Genomic DNA, 20,693 nt, shown 5'->3' with positions numbered 1-20,693 from the left:
ACAAAATATTTTTATACAACATCAGTAATACTATAAATTTTATTTATCATTATTATTACAATGGATTAAATAGCAAAAATGTATGTATATTTCATAACTAGTGTCGAATATGAAGACAAATACAAAAGGCGGTATATAATATATTTAAATATATGGTTTTATTATGATATGAATCAACGATGAGTTTCGAAATTAATTGCATCATACATAACAATACATGTATAATATATATGATTATTGCATTGTATAAGTATTGAAATACATTTATTTTTATAAGCCACTAGCTTTATTATTATATATATATAAATTTAATAATTATCGTATATATATATGTAAGATTTTATTATGGCAGTGAAATTATTTTAATTTAACAACATAAACGTTGTTAAATTCTTAATGGCTATAATATATGTATATATATATATATATATAATATTTAAATGCGTATTGAATGGTTCAGTTGAGGCAACAAAGTAAGTCGGTGTGAACGCATCGGCAGTTCCGCAACGGACAGTATAAATTTTCGTTATTTACAATTTGAAGAAACATCAAAATTAGCATCACGCACTGAAAACGTCTACGATATGTCTTGTCGATTTTTCCTATGCAATTATTTTCCATTTCTATGACGTTCCAAGGTATTCCAAAAGATATGTGGTATATATTTCATTAGTAACACAATACAATTAAATCAAATGAAATGTGGCCTGTCCCGATAAAAAGACACCGACGGCTAAGACCAGCTCAATCAGTTCAGAAAACTCACGGTAAATATCATCGATGAAATTACACCGGCTGAAAGTTATCGACGACAATCACAGATAGGCTAACATTGAGACTCATTTACAGTATTTTCCATCAGAGATCAGGCTTGGTATTAAATACGGACTGTCAATTTATCGCGACGGCCTCGGATGGACACCTACTCATTTCAATTCCAACAATAATGTATAAATATATCGTCATAACTCACCGACACATATATTTCGATATATAATAGTAGATCTCTATATAATGTATTACATGATTATTTTCAATGATTTGCGCTATATGTATATGTCACAGTGAAATTATATTTCAAGTGAAAATATATTTTCAGTGAAATCATAACCAGTTACATTTTCAGGGTTGGTTTTATTCATTTAAGATTAGATTGTTAGGGTTGGTATTATTTAAGGGTTAGGTTAAGTAAGGGTTGGCCCTATTAAGGGTTAAATTTATAGAGTTGTAAATTCATTGTTTGATACGTTTTCACTGCTTGAATTGATGAAAATATATTTTCACTTGAAATATGCTTTCACTGTAACATAAACAAATAAACCAGGAACATAATGCTCGAGTTTATAGCAACTCGAATTTGCTGATATACAAATATGCTACCTACTCTGAAAAATGTATGTATTTCTCGAAATATTAGCATTATAGAATGTCCATAGATGTCTCCGTGATACTGTATAAATTGTTTTATCGATGGTAATTGGCCAGGAATGCACATTGAGGTTTACCTGTTGTTAGGCCTCCTTGGTATATTTATTTTACATATGTAGATATGTATATACCAGGAAGGCCTAACAGGTAAACCCCAATACGCCTCCCTAGACAATTAAATACAAACATTACAGCATATTTTATTACATAAATTAACAATTAATTAATCCATACAGACATCTACGGATTTAGACTTGTACATAAATCAAATTCAGATATTTGTGACATAGCGGGTACAATGGTTTTTGTCGATTTGATGGAGGAACCGTTTCAACGATGAAATCAGATTAATTGACAAACTCTGATAGGAAACGATTGACTTGGAGTCACAAATATCCAAGTCTGACCAGCAGCATTAAAAGTTAGCACGGGATCGAACCCGGTAAGCTCTCGGTGCTAAACATAAACGCAACCACCGAGCCATACTACTTGCTTAATATTATATATATGTATAAAAAAAAAGATTACTGCAGAATCCGAAATATATCGGCCTATATGTAATCAAGTTTGTATGAAATTGGAGCCAAGTTATATATCTGGTGAAAGCTTGATCATTCAATCCGTGAATTATACACGAACTCGTTCAATATGAACACTCCATTTTTATTATGTATTAGATATTCAAGTCATACTTATTAATCGACTAATCAAGCTTCACTGTGAACCGGAAATAAAATTGATTAATATTGATTTATCCCAATCCAACCCTATGCAGCAATTTAATATACCATTTGATTGACTCAAATTAGGATGCTACTTTAGTATGCGGTCTACCTTTGATTCGCAGTCAACTATTTTTTTTTATTTGTATCGTAGCAATGACTTGTTTATTAAAATTTTTGTTTTTTCCTACTGCCCCATAATGTTGTCGAAGCATTTCTATTAAAATATCATCAGCAGCGAAGAAAATATCGACCCTAACAACCTAATCTTAAATGAATAGGGCCAACACTAACTAAACCTAACCTAACCTGACCCTTAAATCAATAGGTGTTGGCTGCTAAGATATGTTTTTTAATAAATATTTTCACAAAAAACATGTCTTAGCAGCCAACACCTATTTATTCAAGGGTCAGGTTAGGTTAGGTTAAGTTAGGGTTGGCCCTATTCATTTAAGATTAGGTTGTTAGGGTCGGTATTATTCAGTCTCACTGTCACACGCGAGAACTGAGACCGCATATTAGAGTAAAAACGTGAAGGTAGATCGCATACTAAAGTGGCACCCAAATTAGTATATGTTCATGTATAAAGTTTATATGAATCAATTCTTCTATATAATATTTTTAAAGGAAAGTGGAGAATCCAATTTTTAAGGATGTATCTAAAATTCTTCAATATACATACATATGACAACTTCAGCCAAATCTTTGCTTTAGAATTACATACGTATACCGTATTGGTAACATTGTCTGGAACAATGTGTTTGGTCCGGTGAAGACTATGAAGAAACTGTGAAGTGACATTAGCTACAAATAACTATAACTTACGTTAGACATCCAAAGGAAGACTCGAATATGAAGAAGATTGAACCTTGGCACTCTACCGAGGTTGTCGCAATAGAGTCGAATCGAACACCGAGCCTAATCCTAGACTTTGAGCATCGATATCAACATTTAGCCGAGTCTGATTTACCGCACAACTCCACGAGTGGGCTGTCCCAACTGAGACTCTATCATGACAGCCTCGACTCTACATACATACATAATATTAGCTTATTTACACAATAAAATTATTAATATCAAAGTTATTGCTCAAATTATATGGAAGAATTATTTCGATTCAAGATTAAAAATTCCACTGCCTCAAAACGTACAACCATTTCCATCATCATTAAGTTTCAAAGTATAGAAATAAACAGGACAAGACTAGGGATTCCAATACCAGCACCGTCGAAACCGGTCCTTCCGGAACTATCGAAGTATGATAATTTCAAATTTATGTCAGTTGAATTGTTTTGTATTTAAAAGAAAAAATATTAGGCGAAGAATAAGTTGACATTCAACATCTTTTTTGACCTGCTATTCAAAGGAGACGTTAAATGCATCATAAATTTAAAATCAAAGTATGCCGAAAATATCGTACATACACCTGAGACTATTTCCAAATACATATATCAGCTAGTTTGTATGGATTAGTCGAAGAATGAGTTGGCATTCAACATCCTTTTTGACCCGCTATTCAAAGGAGACGCCAAGTGTATTGTGTAATTTAAAATCAAAGTATGCCGAAAATATCGCACTTATACCTGAGACTATTTCCAAATACATACATATGTTGATTTATGACTGTCTTCCACGGTAATTGGATTATTAGTCACATTGCGGTGGTCACAAAGACAATTTTTGCTATGAAAATCGCGAATGCGGAATATTTGGCACTCGAGTTTTCGTTAGTATGATGGACTTTTCGGCTGACAGATATTCCGTTATAGAGATTTTAGTGACTTTTGTGACCAATGATCACCGAACCGTCTTTCCACGCATAAAAAAATCCTTTAACCATTTGCCCGCGGCCGTTTTCTATGGAAGCATTGCGCGACAAGTCTGTAGCGCAGCTGTCTTCCATAGAATTTCTGTACTTTGCACGGGATTTTGAGGCTTATATGCGCCTATTTCAATTGTTTTAAGGTTCAAAATTGGTTGAATATATTACTGAGAGTTGAATGCCATCTATTCAATTTGCTTAAAATTCATATATACCAGTCAAAATTAGTTTTTTGTGGAACCATACTGAAACCTCGTTTATGTGACGTCACGTCTGTTGAACAATGGCGACGATACGTCTCAATTGTATGAAGACTGATTATTTGACAATTAAGCCAAAACTACGAGATATATTATGTATTTTACTGTTTAAAATAATACTTTATGTGTTAATTAACATATCTGGTTACTTGAGTAAATATTAAAATCTGTATTTAAGGTCGAAAACTCAATTGCCAAATTCGCGAAAAAGGTGCCGCTATATTTATTGCCGCGGGCAAAGGATTAATGCAAAGCCATGCAAAATTTTATTTACTTTTTGAGATTCGCTGATCATTGATGACTCTTAATTCGCGCGGTGTAAAATTACACATTATTTCGTAATTAATAAATAATATCAGTACATATTAGGACTTTTCTTCTGGTAGTACCGGTAGTGACAAATGTCGGTATTTTTAGAATCCCTAGACAAGCCATTTTAGCTAAAGACAACACACACAGAGGCCACTATGATTGAGATGGTGACAGTTGTTTAGAAAACATGGTAAACCAACACCCATAGCGTCAACTAGAACAATATTATAAACGCAACATTTATAATAGTTTTTTTTTCAATACAGGAAACACGTTTTATTTGTTGTCGCTTACAACATTAATCTAATTGAGGCTTCATTGAAAGACACACCTAAACTGAATTATGAGAGACGACAGCACCACTATTGTGGTTGTAAGTCACATCTCAGCTGCTAGATTGAGTCCGATATACGCATCATGTTTTCATCTATAATACATACATAAGGATCAGGCCTTATATTGTATATATGAACTGTCACTACATGGCGAAGGCCTCAAACACACACATTTTATCTAGAAATATTTGGTAAAATATTAATTACAATGGATATTTTATAACAAATAGCTGGTAACTAATCCATTTAAATTATTAATATGATGGCCCTCAATAAATGTATCAATAACTCATATCCTTGACAATATAGAAGCATATGATTCAGTCAACGTATAGTTTGACTAGTTAAGTCACTTAACTAGTTATATCCAACACCAACATAGTATAAGCTTCAACAATGCATACATATTTTACAGTAAAAAACAAACCACAATACTATATTACATACATTCAAAGGAAACGATATTGTTGTTGTACAAAAAAAAAAAAAAACCAATCTTTATATCTTTGGTTATATACATATATAATATAAGAACATATAAAAAATTATATTAATCGAGGCTGGCCGATCGTCAAAAGTATACGATTCGGTCTCGCGGCCAGCATCGACCGTAATACAATAGTTCGATGTATAAGTAAGAACACAATGACAGCAACAAATCAATATATATACATATACATACATATATATATATATATATATATAAATATATATAAATATATATATATATATATATATATATATATATATATATATATATATATATATATATATATATATATATATATATATATATATATATATATATATATATATATATATATATATATATATATATATATATATATATATATATATATATATATATATGAACCTCGTCTCTTTGGTCGTCGTATTTTATGCGAATGAGGATTCAGAATTGACCAAACAATAATAACAATAGAGTGTATATAGAAAAAAATAAATTTATTGCTGAGTATGAATCGAGTATACGAAATGTTATTTCCGACTGACGGTTCAAGTAGAAGTAGTAGTATATAATGGTTTTATGCAACGCTACTATATTTAAATAACGTAATGTATGATATATAAAAATACTTTATACAACTAGCGTATTATTTTTTAATTAAACCGCTACGAAATTCTACATACGCCGTGCAAATTGTAATAATATAGAAACGAAACGGTTGCTTTTTTCCATTTCTCAATTTTTTTTTACATAATATAATAATAATAATTAACAACTTATTCACATTAAACTATTTATACATACGTATATATATATATATAAAAAAAATTAAATATATATATAAAAAAATTATATATACATATATAGATATAATATATGACATTTAAAGAATCACTGGAAGAATACGTTATCAAGTTGAGTTTCTACCTGGCAGAAAATATGTTCATTGTATTCGAGGCGGTCCTCTTTCGTACTAAACGAGCCGCAACTGAAATCAAAATTTAATACAATTAATAAAATTATGGGGTACAATTTAAGTGCATTTAGAAAATAAAACTTTGCTCCTTAAAACGAATCATTTGCGCATTAGAATAAAATAAATATATTTCTGTTAGTGTGAGCAATATAGTCTTTTTTGTTATTTATTTATTAAAGGGCTCAAGTATTATTTCTTATTTTAATATTTTAAGTGTAGAAATATTATATTAAAGAATCATCATTTTTTTAGGTGTTCTTTTGTTTTATAATATAATCATATTTTTAAATTGTACATTTATATTTTTGTATGATATAATATATTTTTTAATTCACACAAATTTTATTTGTAAAAAAATCTCCAATGGCCAAATTTTGAATACTTTTTGAATTCTGAATACTACAAATTTTGAATTCTTAATCAAACGATGATATAAACTAATTAAGTGAATATAGAGAAAGTATTCAGCTTTGCTTGAGCTAAAATTCGTATATATCATTTTGACATATGAATAACCGATACTTTGTTTCAACGCCACATCGTTATTTTCCAATATATTAAACGACAAATATTTTGGAGTCGAACTTTTAAATTGGCTACATATACACATGTGGAAGATTACAATCTCAAATTTTGGTTTGATGAATCCTCATCTACATATGAGATGAGGTAGGAGACCGTCGAAAATTTATTTATTTAAAGTTTGGACCATTGTAGCATTACAGGAATTCCTAATGCGCCACAATGATCAAAAATTAAAGTAAGACTACAATAGAAAGACTTGTCAATTCAAAGTAGTCAGAATTTCAAAGTATTCCATACATATGTAGCCAGCAGTATAGCTCGGTCGTTACGCTTCTGCTTAGCGTCGAGAGGCGCCGGGTTCGATCCCAGGGCCTGGCCTCGAGTGAAAATGAATTTTTGCTGTTGGTCAGACCTGGATTTGTGACTTCAGGTTGATCGTTTCCTATCAGAGTTTGCCAATTTTCTCTGATTTCATTGTTGAAACGGTTCCCGGAAAAAAATGGCTAAAATCCTTCCCATACAATATGTCACCTATAATTTGTGATTGATTAATGTGCAATAAATAAGTTTGTGTACAATTTGATAGATGTCTCATTGATTTGCGAGTTTTTCAGTGTCTCGTAATTCAGTGACTTATATAAAAATGCTGAATTGTAATTTTTAATTGGCCAGGAAGGCGCATTGGGGTTTATCTGTAAGGCCTTCCTGGTATATATGGAAAACATAAATATGTATAATGAAAAATGAGTGAAAAAAGTAGCTTTTACCACTGCATAATTGGGTTGTAAAGGGGTACTAGAAAGTGGCGTATGCATAACTAGCTGTCATCGCTGCGATTTGACAAAAGATTCCAATATAAATTTGAATGAGTTCGTTAATGATTAAACTCTTTTAGCTTCATGTTGGAAACAATAGTTTACCTCAATGTAGGTAAAATATCAAAGCAATCTAAAGAGTGGAAGTGGCTCTAAATCAGATCACAAATATTTAACTAGATAATAAAAAGCTTGTAAAAAATAATAGCACGGCATAAATCAGTCGGCGAACGTGCCTAGTGTGTATGGGAGGAGCGTTTCTGTACTATCTATAATGTAGCCATCTATGGGGCACTTGCTCTTTGACAGGCCTGACGAACGTTCAGACGCATACATTTGTACTTATAGCTGCAAATTTGGTCACTGCGAATAACATATACATTGCAAACTCACTCGACGAGTCTTGTGGTGTGAGGGGGCGTTGTAAAACTTTATCAATGACGGCTATCCAACCGTCACGGTCTTCCTCGCACGTAGTGCTCAAACAGAAAGCCCGTTCTGGAGTGTGCAACGTGAAGCTGTATCCCATGTCTCGGTAGCCGGGAACAACTCCCACTCGAACCCCAAAACCTTCCAAATTATAACCTAAAAACAAAAACATTATAAATAAAACCTGCAAAAATATTCTATGTATATAGAAAGAGAATCGAACTTCAACATACCTAAAAATATTTCTCCTTTTGGATAAGCATCTAACGGATCGTCGTGATACATGAGTTTCCGATTGTCGAGGGTGAACCATCGTTTTTTGTACGCGTCGGTAGGCCGAGGACCTGTCTTCCACAGCCAGCCTTCCCTAGGAAAGTCTCGTGTTAAATGAGCGGATAGTTCGGTCTCCGACACAGACGGGAAAGCCACTTGCAGCCGATGCAGTTTAGCGCATCGAATCGCCATATACCTGTAAATAATTCATAAGTTGTTTATAATTTGACCTTAGTAACCTCTCGCTGTAGTATAATATAAGCACACCAGTTGTTGATGCTTTCGGGATCTTCGTGATACACATAGATGTGCCTCGTAGAGCCGTCTTTGATGTACGTCAGTTGTAACGAGTTCATGTGGCCAATTTTTTGAGGGGCGAAAGCTACGTTCAGCTCTGACAGTCTCAGTATGGCCTTCGGATCTTTGTTCTCTTTGACGTGGTATTTGAGAATGTCTTCCGCTTCTGACAAGACGAACTTTCTCGGGTGGTATTTGCTGTCTTCTTTGCCGCGCTTCATGAGGAAGCCTTCCATATAGCCAGACGTATAGTTTTGTCTGTCCGAATGGCAGAATTCTTCCCGTTGGTATTTCGCCCTTATCCATTGCTCGATTAAAATTCTAAAATCAATACAAATCAATTGTTAAGAATCATCCAATTCTAATCAAAGGTTGAAGCAGACTTGCAGCGTAAGAAGTATTGGGATACATCAAGATTTCATGCAAGAGAAAGTTCATAAATCGATTACTAAAAAAAGGATCAGTTGCCGATGAAAAATTCTGAGTAATTAATAAAATCCTTAAAATGAAAAGAACTGAACGAATTATTTTTTAAGGTTGTATTTTTTTCCATTTTATATCCCCACTTCATGGAAAAGATGCGCATTTACTAATAATGGAGTAAATTTTTCTTTTGCGTATCTTTTCAGAAGAGTGTGGGTAGGACTTTATAAATGGAACAATATCTATCTCGAGAGATCCTTCATTACTTGAGATTGATAATATTGCGACGAGTTTCCACACTCAAAAATATATCACTTTTTAGGTATCTTTATACTATTCATCACTGAAAATCAACAACCTGGCACAGCAGAGCACGGAAAAGACTACTTCTATTCATACTATACAGTACGGTTTGGCCAAGTGCAAGGCAAAATCGGCATACATATACATACATTAACAGAGTGCAACGATACAGCGCAATATTGCTTGCTTCCAGACAATATTATCACAATGACGTTTGAGAAAATATTCATATGCACATGCGCACTTTCGTTAGTATGCGTGCACTTGCTACTATTACGTCACGTCGTGTGTGAATATTTCCACAGTGGCCAAAGAAAACCAGTTTTGCTTGATACGTTACTGTGACATATACTGCTGTATAATATGAATAGATTTTTTCAGCTGTTGCTGTTACGTCTACTCCACTTACACATTACAGAGCACATGAATGTGTCCGTATATACATAATGTACCAAAGAATATTTTTCATACTGCTGTTTACGTGCAGTCGCCGGGCTGTGTTGTGCCAGTTTGAATGGACCTTTAAACCAAAGTATGCAATACTTAATATCCTCATACAAAGCAACCTTTGCATACACAATCATACAATTAAAATGCCAGTTATAAAAAAATTCTTATAATATTGTAACGTGGGAACATGAGAGAGTATCCACTGTTTTAAGGTGATTTGTGGGTGATCAATAGAGACCCCGGATTAGGCTAACGAGACTCGGTAAGTGCCCGAACAAAGGATACGTTGGAGTTCTCACAGACCTGTGTTGTGAAACTTGTCCCTTATAAGGAGGTACACACGGTAGACCAATGGTTCCGTGTGAACCTCCTAAAACGTTGAATAAAAGCTGTGAATCGACTGTGGCCCTTCATCTGGACACCTACGCAACAATATATTTAATTTTAACAGGAAGAATCTCACTGAGGATCGTTTTCAATCGGCCTCCTATAGCACGGTGGCACTCGTTCTTCATATTTGGCACGCGCCGCATTATTGCCCACTTCTTGCATCCTTTCCAGCTGCGAGTCCTCCCATCGGTCCAACTTGAGGTGTTTCACTTTGCTGATGTGAGCTCCCATGTTGCGGTGCACTCCAGCGCACCGCGTGCATATGAAGATCCCCAAATTGTAAGAGGCCCATTCTGGATCTGAAACAAATCACAATAAAATAAGAAGCCATCTCGAGAGACATTTTGAATCCGGAATAAGCATCAGTTTTGTTCACGACTCTCACTGAATCAACATCGGCTACTTTGGTCATATATTTAATTTTTCAATTAATAATGCACAATCGCCTAACAGATTGCTCCAAAGCAACGAGTGTGCTAAACAGATTAAGACTTAAGAAATTATATATATTTAATAAACAATTATTACATATATCGAAACTTTTACATGACATCTATGGTCAGACATTGCAAACATCGTATAAAATACATCAATAAACATTATATATAATACGAATTTATATACAATAAGCATCCACAGAAACATCTATAGAGGGAAACCTGAGATATAACACAATAACTCGCTTTCGCGAGAGAAATGGGGAGGGAAAGCCAATTTTGCAGGAATCGTTTCAATGAAAATCAGAAAAATTGGCAAAATCTGATAAGAAACGATCGACTTGGATTCAGTCTAACCGGCAGTATATTAAAGATTAGCCCAGGATCGCACCCAATAATCTCTTGGTGCTAAACATAAACGCATCCACTGAGCTATGCTGCTGGCTGTCGATTACTGTCAAACAAGGAAGGACAATATCACCGAAAACACTCCAGGGGGTGATATTTGGGACTATGTACCATGTATATGGTGCTGCGTTTTTTTCGCATGTTTAAAAGTAAAAAATACTACTCGTTGTGTTTTCGCCCTTAATCTATTCTCAGTAAATACGCATGTAAACTAATCAAAAATTTTCTTCTTGGAAAGCAATGGAATTTAAGTATCGGAATTCAACTACATACTTCTTCAGAACAATCAGTCATACTAGCAATGTAAATAAAAAATATTTTTCTATGGTATTTCCATACACATATCAAAAGGATACGTCAGCTTCTAAGTACAGTAAGTGTTTTAATTGAACGATAACATATTGCTCTGGTTTTTTTAAACATCCTGTCGCGCAGTTAATTAAATTTCTTCCTGGAACTACTTGTCCGTTGAGTCATCCGACGCGAATAAGGAATTCAGCTGACGTCATTTGAAATTTTCGACCACAAACGGTGGTAAAATTAGCCAAAGTGGAAATCATACTAGTGCACTTTATGTTACATATATTCGCACCAGGCAACGTTGTATGCCTAAGTATTTTCACATTTTAAGTTAACGCAAGCAGTATTATACATAATTAAGCGTGTTGACATTCAGAGACTCCTTATCGCATCTGCGTTTTTAAAGTTCACCTTTAACGGAGACGCTAATCAAAATTTGCATACTATCTATGTTGCATTTTTCACAAAGTGCGCTCGAACTCTCGGCAAGAATTTGTCAATTAAAATCTGCGATATAAATAAAGTGATTATGAATGAAAAGAGAACTAATTAAAAATATGTAAATACACGTATTATTTATAAGAATATTATTACACATACATACAACTGATACCTTTCAAGTTTATCGTTCTAAACTTTGATTCGTTGCTTCTCAATGAACTTGATCTAGAAGTTGATACATGTTTATATTGTTTTTTTTTTTTTAATTTATATGTAGCACTAGCTGAACCCGGCATGCATTGCAATGCCACAATAACGCGTGCAATATTTTCTTTTATATATATTTTTTGACATGGGCCATCCGCTGTGTGTTTGTGGTACAGCCCTGAATGGTCAGTAGATTCGAGTGCGAGGTAGGCGTGGCGCGATTATTGTCACACTCGCGGCGTGATGCGTTGAAGGCGGGATAGCTTTACTTTCGCGTCACTGAAATCGTGATTAAAAATATTATTATTGAGGTTTTTTCCCGTTTTTTACCGGCCTTTTTCACAGTAATCTTCCCGGACATGCATACAACAAATGCTGAAAGTTCCATCGTAATCGGTTCAGTGGTTTAGGAGACTATTCGAGACACACACAGACATTCAATTTTATTTATATATACATATATAGAAGATTACGGGGTTTGCCCTGAGGCGACACTTATGGCCAAATTTGTATGTATGTACTTTATATAAATTCATAACATTTTTATTATAAACTAGTGTTTTTACCCGGCTTCGCTCGGTATTTGTAATATAAACCGCTTAAACACGGCCAATATAATAGTAAAAATGTTATTAAATTTATTTGAATAGTTTTATTTTATTTAAATTTATTTGAACATTCATTTGTTTTTCTACGAACCAACAATAGTTGAATACAAAGTCTCTTTCGAAATTATATATTAGATTTGAAATTATATTCAAATAATGGCGACACATGAGGATAGGTTGCCAATTCATTTGGAATCGTTTCAACAATAAAATCAGATAAAAAGGCAAACTCTAATAATAAACGATCAAGGTCTGGACAACAGCACCGGGTCGGAGATTGAACCCATGATACCTCGGTTGATAGTATTATACACTAACCACTGAGCTGGATTATAAATTCATTAAATAAAAACATATTTTTCTAAAATAAATTGAATATTTTCTGATTTCTATGTACATATTTACATAATTTTCGTTTAAGATTTGAAAGTTTTCGTTTGAATCAGAGCTGCCCGTTTTAAAACAGAAAAAAAAATTTCCAAAGAAAATTTAACCATATTAATCATCGAATTAGCGAATAATAATTTAACCACATTAATCATATAATTAGAAAATTTAACCATATTAATCATAGAATTAGAAAATTTAACCATATTAATCATAGAATTAAAAAATTTAACCATATTAATCATAGAATTAACGCCACTGCATAGAATTCTTCAAATTGGAAAACATGTTAACTCATTGGACTCATTCTATCGGTTGATAGTCGATCATATTGAATCGGATAGTCAAAAAAAATGAGTCAAAACCTATATGAAGATGTTTTCAACAATATTTTCGTGGAAAACTAAATTGGCAAGAGTTGATTTTTCGACTAATATAAAGCAGAATTTATAAAACTTGGATCGGTTCCAGTATTTGTCCAGATTTTCCAATGAGAATCAAAATTAATATGAAATTTTTTATCCATATTATAATTCTTAACCCTCTGAGTGCTGACGTCTTTTCTGTTGAAAGCCCACCACGGTGAAAATTTCCAAACAAACCCTAGATAACTACCGCCGAGGATTTCGAGTTTTGTAAAGGTGTGTTTAGACTCTCTAATATATCTTGCAACAATATAAAATAAACAAAAGAAGTCCATTAATGAATGCATTTTCCCAAAACTAGTTCCATCTTATTCATTGTTGTTAAAATGTAATGCTCACAATCTAAAGTACTCAGCAGTTAGTGATTTCCATTGGGTAATTCTGCTATGGTTATAAATCCAGAAATTACGGTGTAAGTGAGTCTTTATAAGCGTTGACAAATGAATGACACGGATTACACGAACCATGTTCAATGCATTTTTTTTCAAATGCTACGTTTAAAGACTCATTAGCAGGTAGTGTTCTTGTTTACTTTGTTCATTCTAAATTTACAACGTTATCGGCGTTTTGCAGACCTATGGCCTCGTCAGCAAAACGCCGATCGGCGTTGGTCAGCATTCAAAAGGTTAATCGTTTTAAATTTTTTAAGCCAATAGAAAGTTTAAATTTTTTTAAGCCAGCAGCATAGCTCGCTCGTTAAGTTTCTACTCAACACCGAGGGGCGCCGGGTTCGATCCCATGAGCTGACCTCGATTGAAAAATAATTTTTCTGAGTACATCTGCGGTGCTGCTGGTCAGACTTAGATATTTGTGACTCCAGGTCGATCGTTTCCTATCAGAGTTTGCAGAGTTTTCTCTGATTTCATTGTTGAAACGGTTCCCGTTTAAAATTGGCTAAAAATCCTTCCTACCCACTATGTCACCACTATTTGAGTATGATTAATGTACAATAAAATTTATGTACAATTAATAGATGTCTCGTTAATTTGCGAGTTTTTCAGTGTCTCGTAATTGTTTTGTAATGTTTGTAATTGGCCAGGAAGGCGCATTGGGGTTAACCTGTAAGGCCTTCCTGGTATATATGTAAAAAAAATTAATAAATAAAAAAACTTGGCCCCAGATTACTTTCCGTTTGAATGAACCGTTCAAATGAAAAAAAAAAATCCTAAACCAAACACGTCATAGTATATATTCGGAAACTTCAAACGTGAATCAAACCAAGGGAATTCCCATTTACACAATTGCAAATTCATATCCGAAAGTTTCAATATTTATACATATGTATGATAAATATGCATACATATATGATTTGGTATTTTTGTAAAAAGGTCACAATCGCATAATTTATTTTTAAAATTTGATAAAACAACAACAAATTCTAATCAGATTGAAAATTTTCAAAAAAGTTACACAAATATGACGACTCACTGTCGCATCGGTAAAACAACAACGGTCATAGCGAAAGCCCACAACGCAGCTGAAAACAAACTGTATGCAATCTTCAATCAACAAAATTATCACATATCAAACACAGCAGATGAAAATAGTTAGAGAAGATGCGCATTTGAAGTTAATATTCAGACACAAATGCGACGTCAAACATCGTAAACAAGACTTAAGTTCACCGTGCATCCAAAGACGTGACAAATGCACTGTAAAAACAAATCAATCAACTGGTCGTGAATATTTTACATTGAAACAAATTCAACTGACAAATTAAACGATTCATAATTGATTCGTGTTGACTCTAGTAATATGAAAGCCCAGACTAAAGTATCGATTATCCAAAATACTACGCTCTTATTAGACTCGGAATCGCTAAGATGGGTTATACATTAAAAAATACAACAACGTTGAAGAGATTTGAAATTTTTCCTCGTCTGTTCGATTGGATAGGGATGAGATTTTACTGTGAAAATAATAGAATCGTCTCAGAACCGAATACCGTAGCAAAAGTTAGAGCTTTCATTCGGTCAGCATTATCTTTGTGGAATTTGAAAAGAGCAATCTTGAGATTTTCCTCAATAGTGTCGTTGCGTGCTTCATTAAGTTTTATACTGATCATAGAATATTGTGTGATTTTCACGCTATCAATAGTTTTGCCTACTTTCAATAGGACAGGCGGCGTTTTAGATGTGATCAAAAATTTAGACAAAATAGAAGGCAAGTTGCCTGAAAGTCGTTCCAATACCGTATTGAAAACAATATATTGCATAACGTTGCTGCCATCCATCTTGTTCAATTTATGGAACGTTATTCAGCATTGGCGCATGATTACACATTGGTTGTTTTGGTTTTATTTTCAAGTCTTGTATGTAGATCTATTGCACCTTCAATATGCTCTATTCTGTGCGGCAAACATATCGCATATTTATGATTTGAATAAAATATTAAAAGCACACAAATACAGAAACGTACGTGAGAATGACAATATTCAATTAACATCAAAAGAAATTTGCAAGATTTATATTGTAATCGTACAAAATATTCACATGACATATTCCATTTTTAACACACTGGTAAGTACATATGTATTACAATTATAATTTAATTCAAGTCAGACCTTATTATAGACATGTCATATACTGAATTGAGTCCAATCAGGGTTTATGTTTCGAAAGAGAAATCGACGCGACTCACCTGTGAGTCGCTGGCATACAAAATATAGCATTTGGGCTAACTAACTGTATGTATATGTTACAGTTGAAGTGTAGCCATCAGCATAGCTCGGTCGTTAAGCTTCTGCCTAACACCGAGAGGCGCCGGGTTCGATCCCATGAGCTGACCTCGATTGAAAAGAATTTTTCTGATTATATCTGAAGTGCTGCTGGTCAGACCTGGATATTTGTGACTCCAGGTCGATCTTTTCCTATCAGAGTTTGCCAATTTTCTGATTTCATTGTTGAAAAGGTTCCCGATTAAAAATTGGCTAAAGTCCTTCTTACCTACTATGTCACCACTATTTGATTATGATTAATATACAATAAAATTTATGTACAATTCATAGATGTCTCGTTAATTTGCGAGTTTTCAGTGTCTCGTAATTCAGCGACTTGTGTATAATAAAAATGCTGTATTGTTTGCAATTGGCCAGGAAGGTGCATTTGGGGTTTACCTGTAAGACCTTCCTGGTATAAAAATGTAATAAAAATAAAAAATCTTACAGTTGTAGTATATTTGGACAAGTTGGAATGTATTCCATCTAACCTAGTTCCAACTAGCGTAATAGTGTATTTTCAGTTGTAATATATTTTGACTAGTTGGAATGGTTTGGTGATTATTCCGCACAAAACGATCTCGCGCACGTCACTAAAATCTCGATCACGGAACATCTGGCACCCGAAAATTCCATCCATCGAGATTTACCCACGTGAAAAATCATAAGGAGAACTCCAGTGCGAAATAATCCGTTTACACGTTGGAATATATTGCGTCTAACCCACGATAGTTGATTCATATGGCGAATTATGTACATTCCAACTGGTCAAACTATATTATAACAGAAAATACAGGTCAATTATAAATTTGTACCACATTAGATGGAGTTAGAAGTTAGGTGACGTCAAAAAAACGTCACTCGACTAGTAAATTGGGTAGGAAAGTCACATTTTTGTACTCATTGCCTTTATTTGTAATACCTAGCAAATATTAACGCATTATTGAATTTTAAAGCATTCGTAAAAACATCAGAGCTGTCAAAACTCAACTGTTACATTACAACTGGCGCACATTGTTGAAAGTGCATTTGCACTTGTAGAGATATAATTCACTAGTTGAATTGTGTTCGAATATGAATGACCTAAAACGCCAGTTTGAATATATTGCAACTGAAAATACACTCGATAGTATTGCATCTTTATAAGTGCACTTGTTGCTTTGGAGCGATCTGTAAAGGCGAGTGTTCATGTTCTATGAAATGAAATAAAATAAAATAAAAATATATCCATAATGTAATGAGAAATGCATATACAATGTATACATAGAATCAAAACCAGCTGATAGAATGAGTCCATCTCATATATGTATCTACTGTATTTTAAAGACCCGATGATAGATTTCCAGCACGTGTATTATATAATGATATATCATTGCATATGTAACGACGGTTAACAGATTATTAGCAATCAGCTGATGGAATGAGTCCATCATGATATACATACATATATTCATATACGATCTGATGGCTTTATAAGTGAACCATCACCTTAATATGCTATGTAACTAAAGTGAGGCCATTAAGGTGATTTTAAATCTTAACACGATTGGACCAATGGACTCAATTCACCATACAATGTGAACCGTCGGACCGTAATCGGTCTATGTGATTATTTTAATTCCAGCATTTTCTAATTGTTTTAATAATTAAGAATTTATTTTCAATGTTCACAGCTCATCTTGTCACCTCATGCAATGCTACACAGTATAATTGTAATATTTGGAGACAGGATTACACTATATTATATTGAACAGGTGAGGGAACAATATGATTCGAGAATTTTATTTATGTACATATTCACTACATAACGAGAATAAATGTAACTATTTTAGTCGATAAGTGTATATGAAGTGTTGAATCTTATCCACTTCCTATGGATTTTCATCATACCGTGTGTGACCGGCGAACTGTTGAAATACTTGATAAATAGCTCGAGAATCATCGCTAGTAAGCGACTGCTGGAACCGAATACGGGTGAGAGTTTAAATTTAGTATTAAAAAAATGACGAATTAAGCTTGATTTCTTGTTTATTTAAACCGCAGACGAAAACGAAATATCGGAACTTCTGAAATTATGCGCATTTTTAAACAGTATCAAAGGAAATATTACAAATTGCAACATATTGGGCATCGATTTCGGCTTAATATATTTATTCGGTGGTACTTTTGCTGCGAATTGTATCATTTATGTGCAACTTTATAAATAAATTTATATTTCATCTACTGTTATTTGATTGATAATTCTATTTTGAAATAATTGTATATTAAGATACTGTAATGTAGAGACTTTTTTGATTACGTTAATGATAGTATGTACGCGCATGTTTATCATCATTCATATCTACGACTCGGTTCTAAAATGGTCAATCTTAAAATATCTGGTTTTGAGCAAACAGTGTTATTGAGTTTACTGATAGCATGTAAATAAAGTAATAATAGGTGATACTGATTTTTTTTTTTTAGAAGTCTAAAAAACTTTTAAAAATAGGGTGCATAAATTACTTATTTGTGTTAAATATTTATCTTTTGATAAACGTGGGAAAAAAACGTTGATTTTATTATATTTAGTGATAGCTATACAACACGCTTGTTATCTTATTTATAACCTTTATAATGTGTAAGTGTTATTGGCGTCATCTAGAAAATATTTTTTAATAATTATTAATATTCGTTAATTGCTATGACTTACGAGAGAAGCGCCAAAAGAGAAGGTAAGTTCACACGTTATATCTGGATTGCGTCTCCGTCTGACTGAATCAGTTAATTTTCTTACCTTTAGATAGGTACATACACTGATTTCTCAGGAATTCAAACAAAAGTCAAGTATGGCTCATATTTGATATTATATATATAGCTGCACCAGACAGATTTCACGGTAGCTGTATAAATACAGAAAGCTGTATATATACAGAAATTGCAATGAGGTGTGTAGCCGCTCGAGGACTGTCATACGATTATGTCGAATCAGCGTTTTTCAAATTGAACAATTTGGTGTCACCCGGTGCAGACCGCACGAGCCTAGCGACGCCACTGTAAGCGTGTTTTATTATAAAGCAAGTTATGGAAAATAATATAAGTGGCAAAATGTTCCAAATATTAAATAAGTCTTATAGAAAAAATATACAGATTATTTTTGCACAATATTAAGGATAAAAACACACTGAGTGGTATGGGACATCACGTCCTTGGCTTGCCGCCGTGACCGTAAACAGTGGGTTTTCCCGAATTCGGGTGTAGTTGCACGTGCAGAGTGCATATGTTTGGGGGGGTTACGCGTGTATGCATATCCATATGCAACCGACAAGTTTCTCCTACATTTCTTCAAATATGGGATTCCCCGTTATCAACCACTATCAAACTAGGATAAATACATGGATAAAATATCATCGAAACACTCCAGGGGGTGATTTTTGGGACTGTGTACCATGTATATGGGCTAGGCGTGCCGCGTTTTTTTCACATACTTAAAAGTATATAAAAAAAACGCGCACCATGTACCATTCAGTGTGTTTTCACCCTAAGTTATCGTTTAATTATGTTGGGCACTATCCCAACTTAAATTCAACCCCAAGACATGGACGTTATCGGTCGCTTTACGGCTGAATTAACTGTCACTCGCACGTCTCCAACGGGCGATCTTCGTTCAGGTCCAAACCGATCGACATCGATTAAATTTTGACAGGTACGAAAGCGCCAGGTAAACAAATTTGCACAACACAATGTAGACACAATTTGTTTTGCGCGAACGACGCAACTGCGCGTCAATTTGTATATGTATATTGTTATTAATAAAAAGTAATAAAAAAAATTGAACAACTTTCGGACCAATCAGCGAGCGGATCGCGCGCGCTCGGCCAATCAGAGTCGAGTTCGCATTCTATGAATGACCGTCTACGCATTTACTATGTCGAGAGCAACGGTCGCAGCGCTCTCCCGCAGCGTCGCCAAATTTATCAAGAGCCGGGCGAACGATTGCGGTCCGTATGCGCGGGGTCATAAGGTCGAGAGTCGGCCGGCGGGAGACATAACCTAAACGGGAGTGGCGCTGTTTGTTGTGACGGCGCGGGCGAGCCTCGTGAATGGCGGCCGGACTCGTAAACAAGCGCACGCGACACCGGATACGAGAGACCGGAACTCGCCCGAAGGATCGTTGTGATTGGCGGGCGATTGACGAATGTTTTTGCTCACGGGATTTGTTGCAATCGGCGCATTTGTTGTTGCCCGGCTTGGAGAGTAGCTCTAGTAGCAACCGCTCGTTGCGATCGACCATCTCCGACCGCGGCGCGCACGCCACTGTCTGATGCTCATTTCCCACTACCGCCACCACCACTACCGCCACCACCACCACTTTCCTAAGTTTCTACATTTCTACTTCCCCTCCCGCCTCTCCCTACTCCACTCCTCTCCACTTCACCCCGCTTCCCGTTTCTTCCCCCCATACACTGTGTTGTTTTTTTTTAACCCTGTGCACGCCATACACCACACTTTTCCCGCACGCACTTTTGCTCGTTTGTTTTTTTTCGAATGCAGATTTG

The 20,693-nt window shown here is 34.4% G+C and overlaps 1 protein-coding gene across 1 annotated transcript; it reads right to left on the bottom strand.

Moving 5' to 3' along the window:
* Positions 1-6,242: 6,242 nt before the first annotated feature.
* LOC143919347 (arf-GAP with dual PH domain-containing protein 1-like) lies at positions 6,243-20,483 on the bottom strand. Its single transcript, XM_077441622.1, has 6 exons — positions 20,347-20,483; positions 10,303-10,528; positions 8,634-8,984; positions 8,327-8,562; positions 8,058-8,249; positions 6,243-6,336 (listed from the first exon to the last, which is right to left on the bottom strand). Exons 1-6 carry the CDS (start codon positions 20,426-20,428, stop codon positions 6,272-6,274), a joined length of 1,152 nt encoding a protein of 383 aa, XP_077297748.1. The 5' UTR covers positions 20,429-20,483; the 3' UTR covers positions 6,243-6,271.
* Between the last annotated feature and the right edge of the window lie 210 nt (positions 20,484-20,693).

This window comes from Arctopsyche grandis, chromosome 11 (genome assembly GCF_051622035.1).
Source record: "Arctopsyche grandis isolate Sample6627 chromosome 11, ASM5162203v2, whole genome shotgun sequence".
In the NCBI taxonomy this organism is placed as follows: Eukaryota; Metazoa; Arthropoda; class Insecta; order Trichoptera; family Hydropsychidae; genus Arctopsyche; species Arctopsyche grandis.
This window is presented reverse-complemented; position numbering and strand designations above follow the sequence as displayed.

Bases quoted from the DNA above. Each gene is read 5' to 3' on its own strand.
- LOC143919347 (XM_077441622.1), bottom strand. From the start codon at position 20,428: ATGGTCGATCGCAACGAGCGGTTGCTACTAGAGCTACTCTCCAAGCCG. The intron at 8,250-8,326 runs GTATGTTGAAGT...TTTTGTTTTTAG, and splicing joins AAAAGGAGAAATATTTTTAG to GTTATAATTTGGAAGGTTTT. The intron at 6,337-8,057 runs GTGAGTTTGCAA...TTTTGATTTCAG, and splicing joins CACACCACAAGACTCGTCGA to TTGCGGCTCGTTTAGTACGA.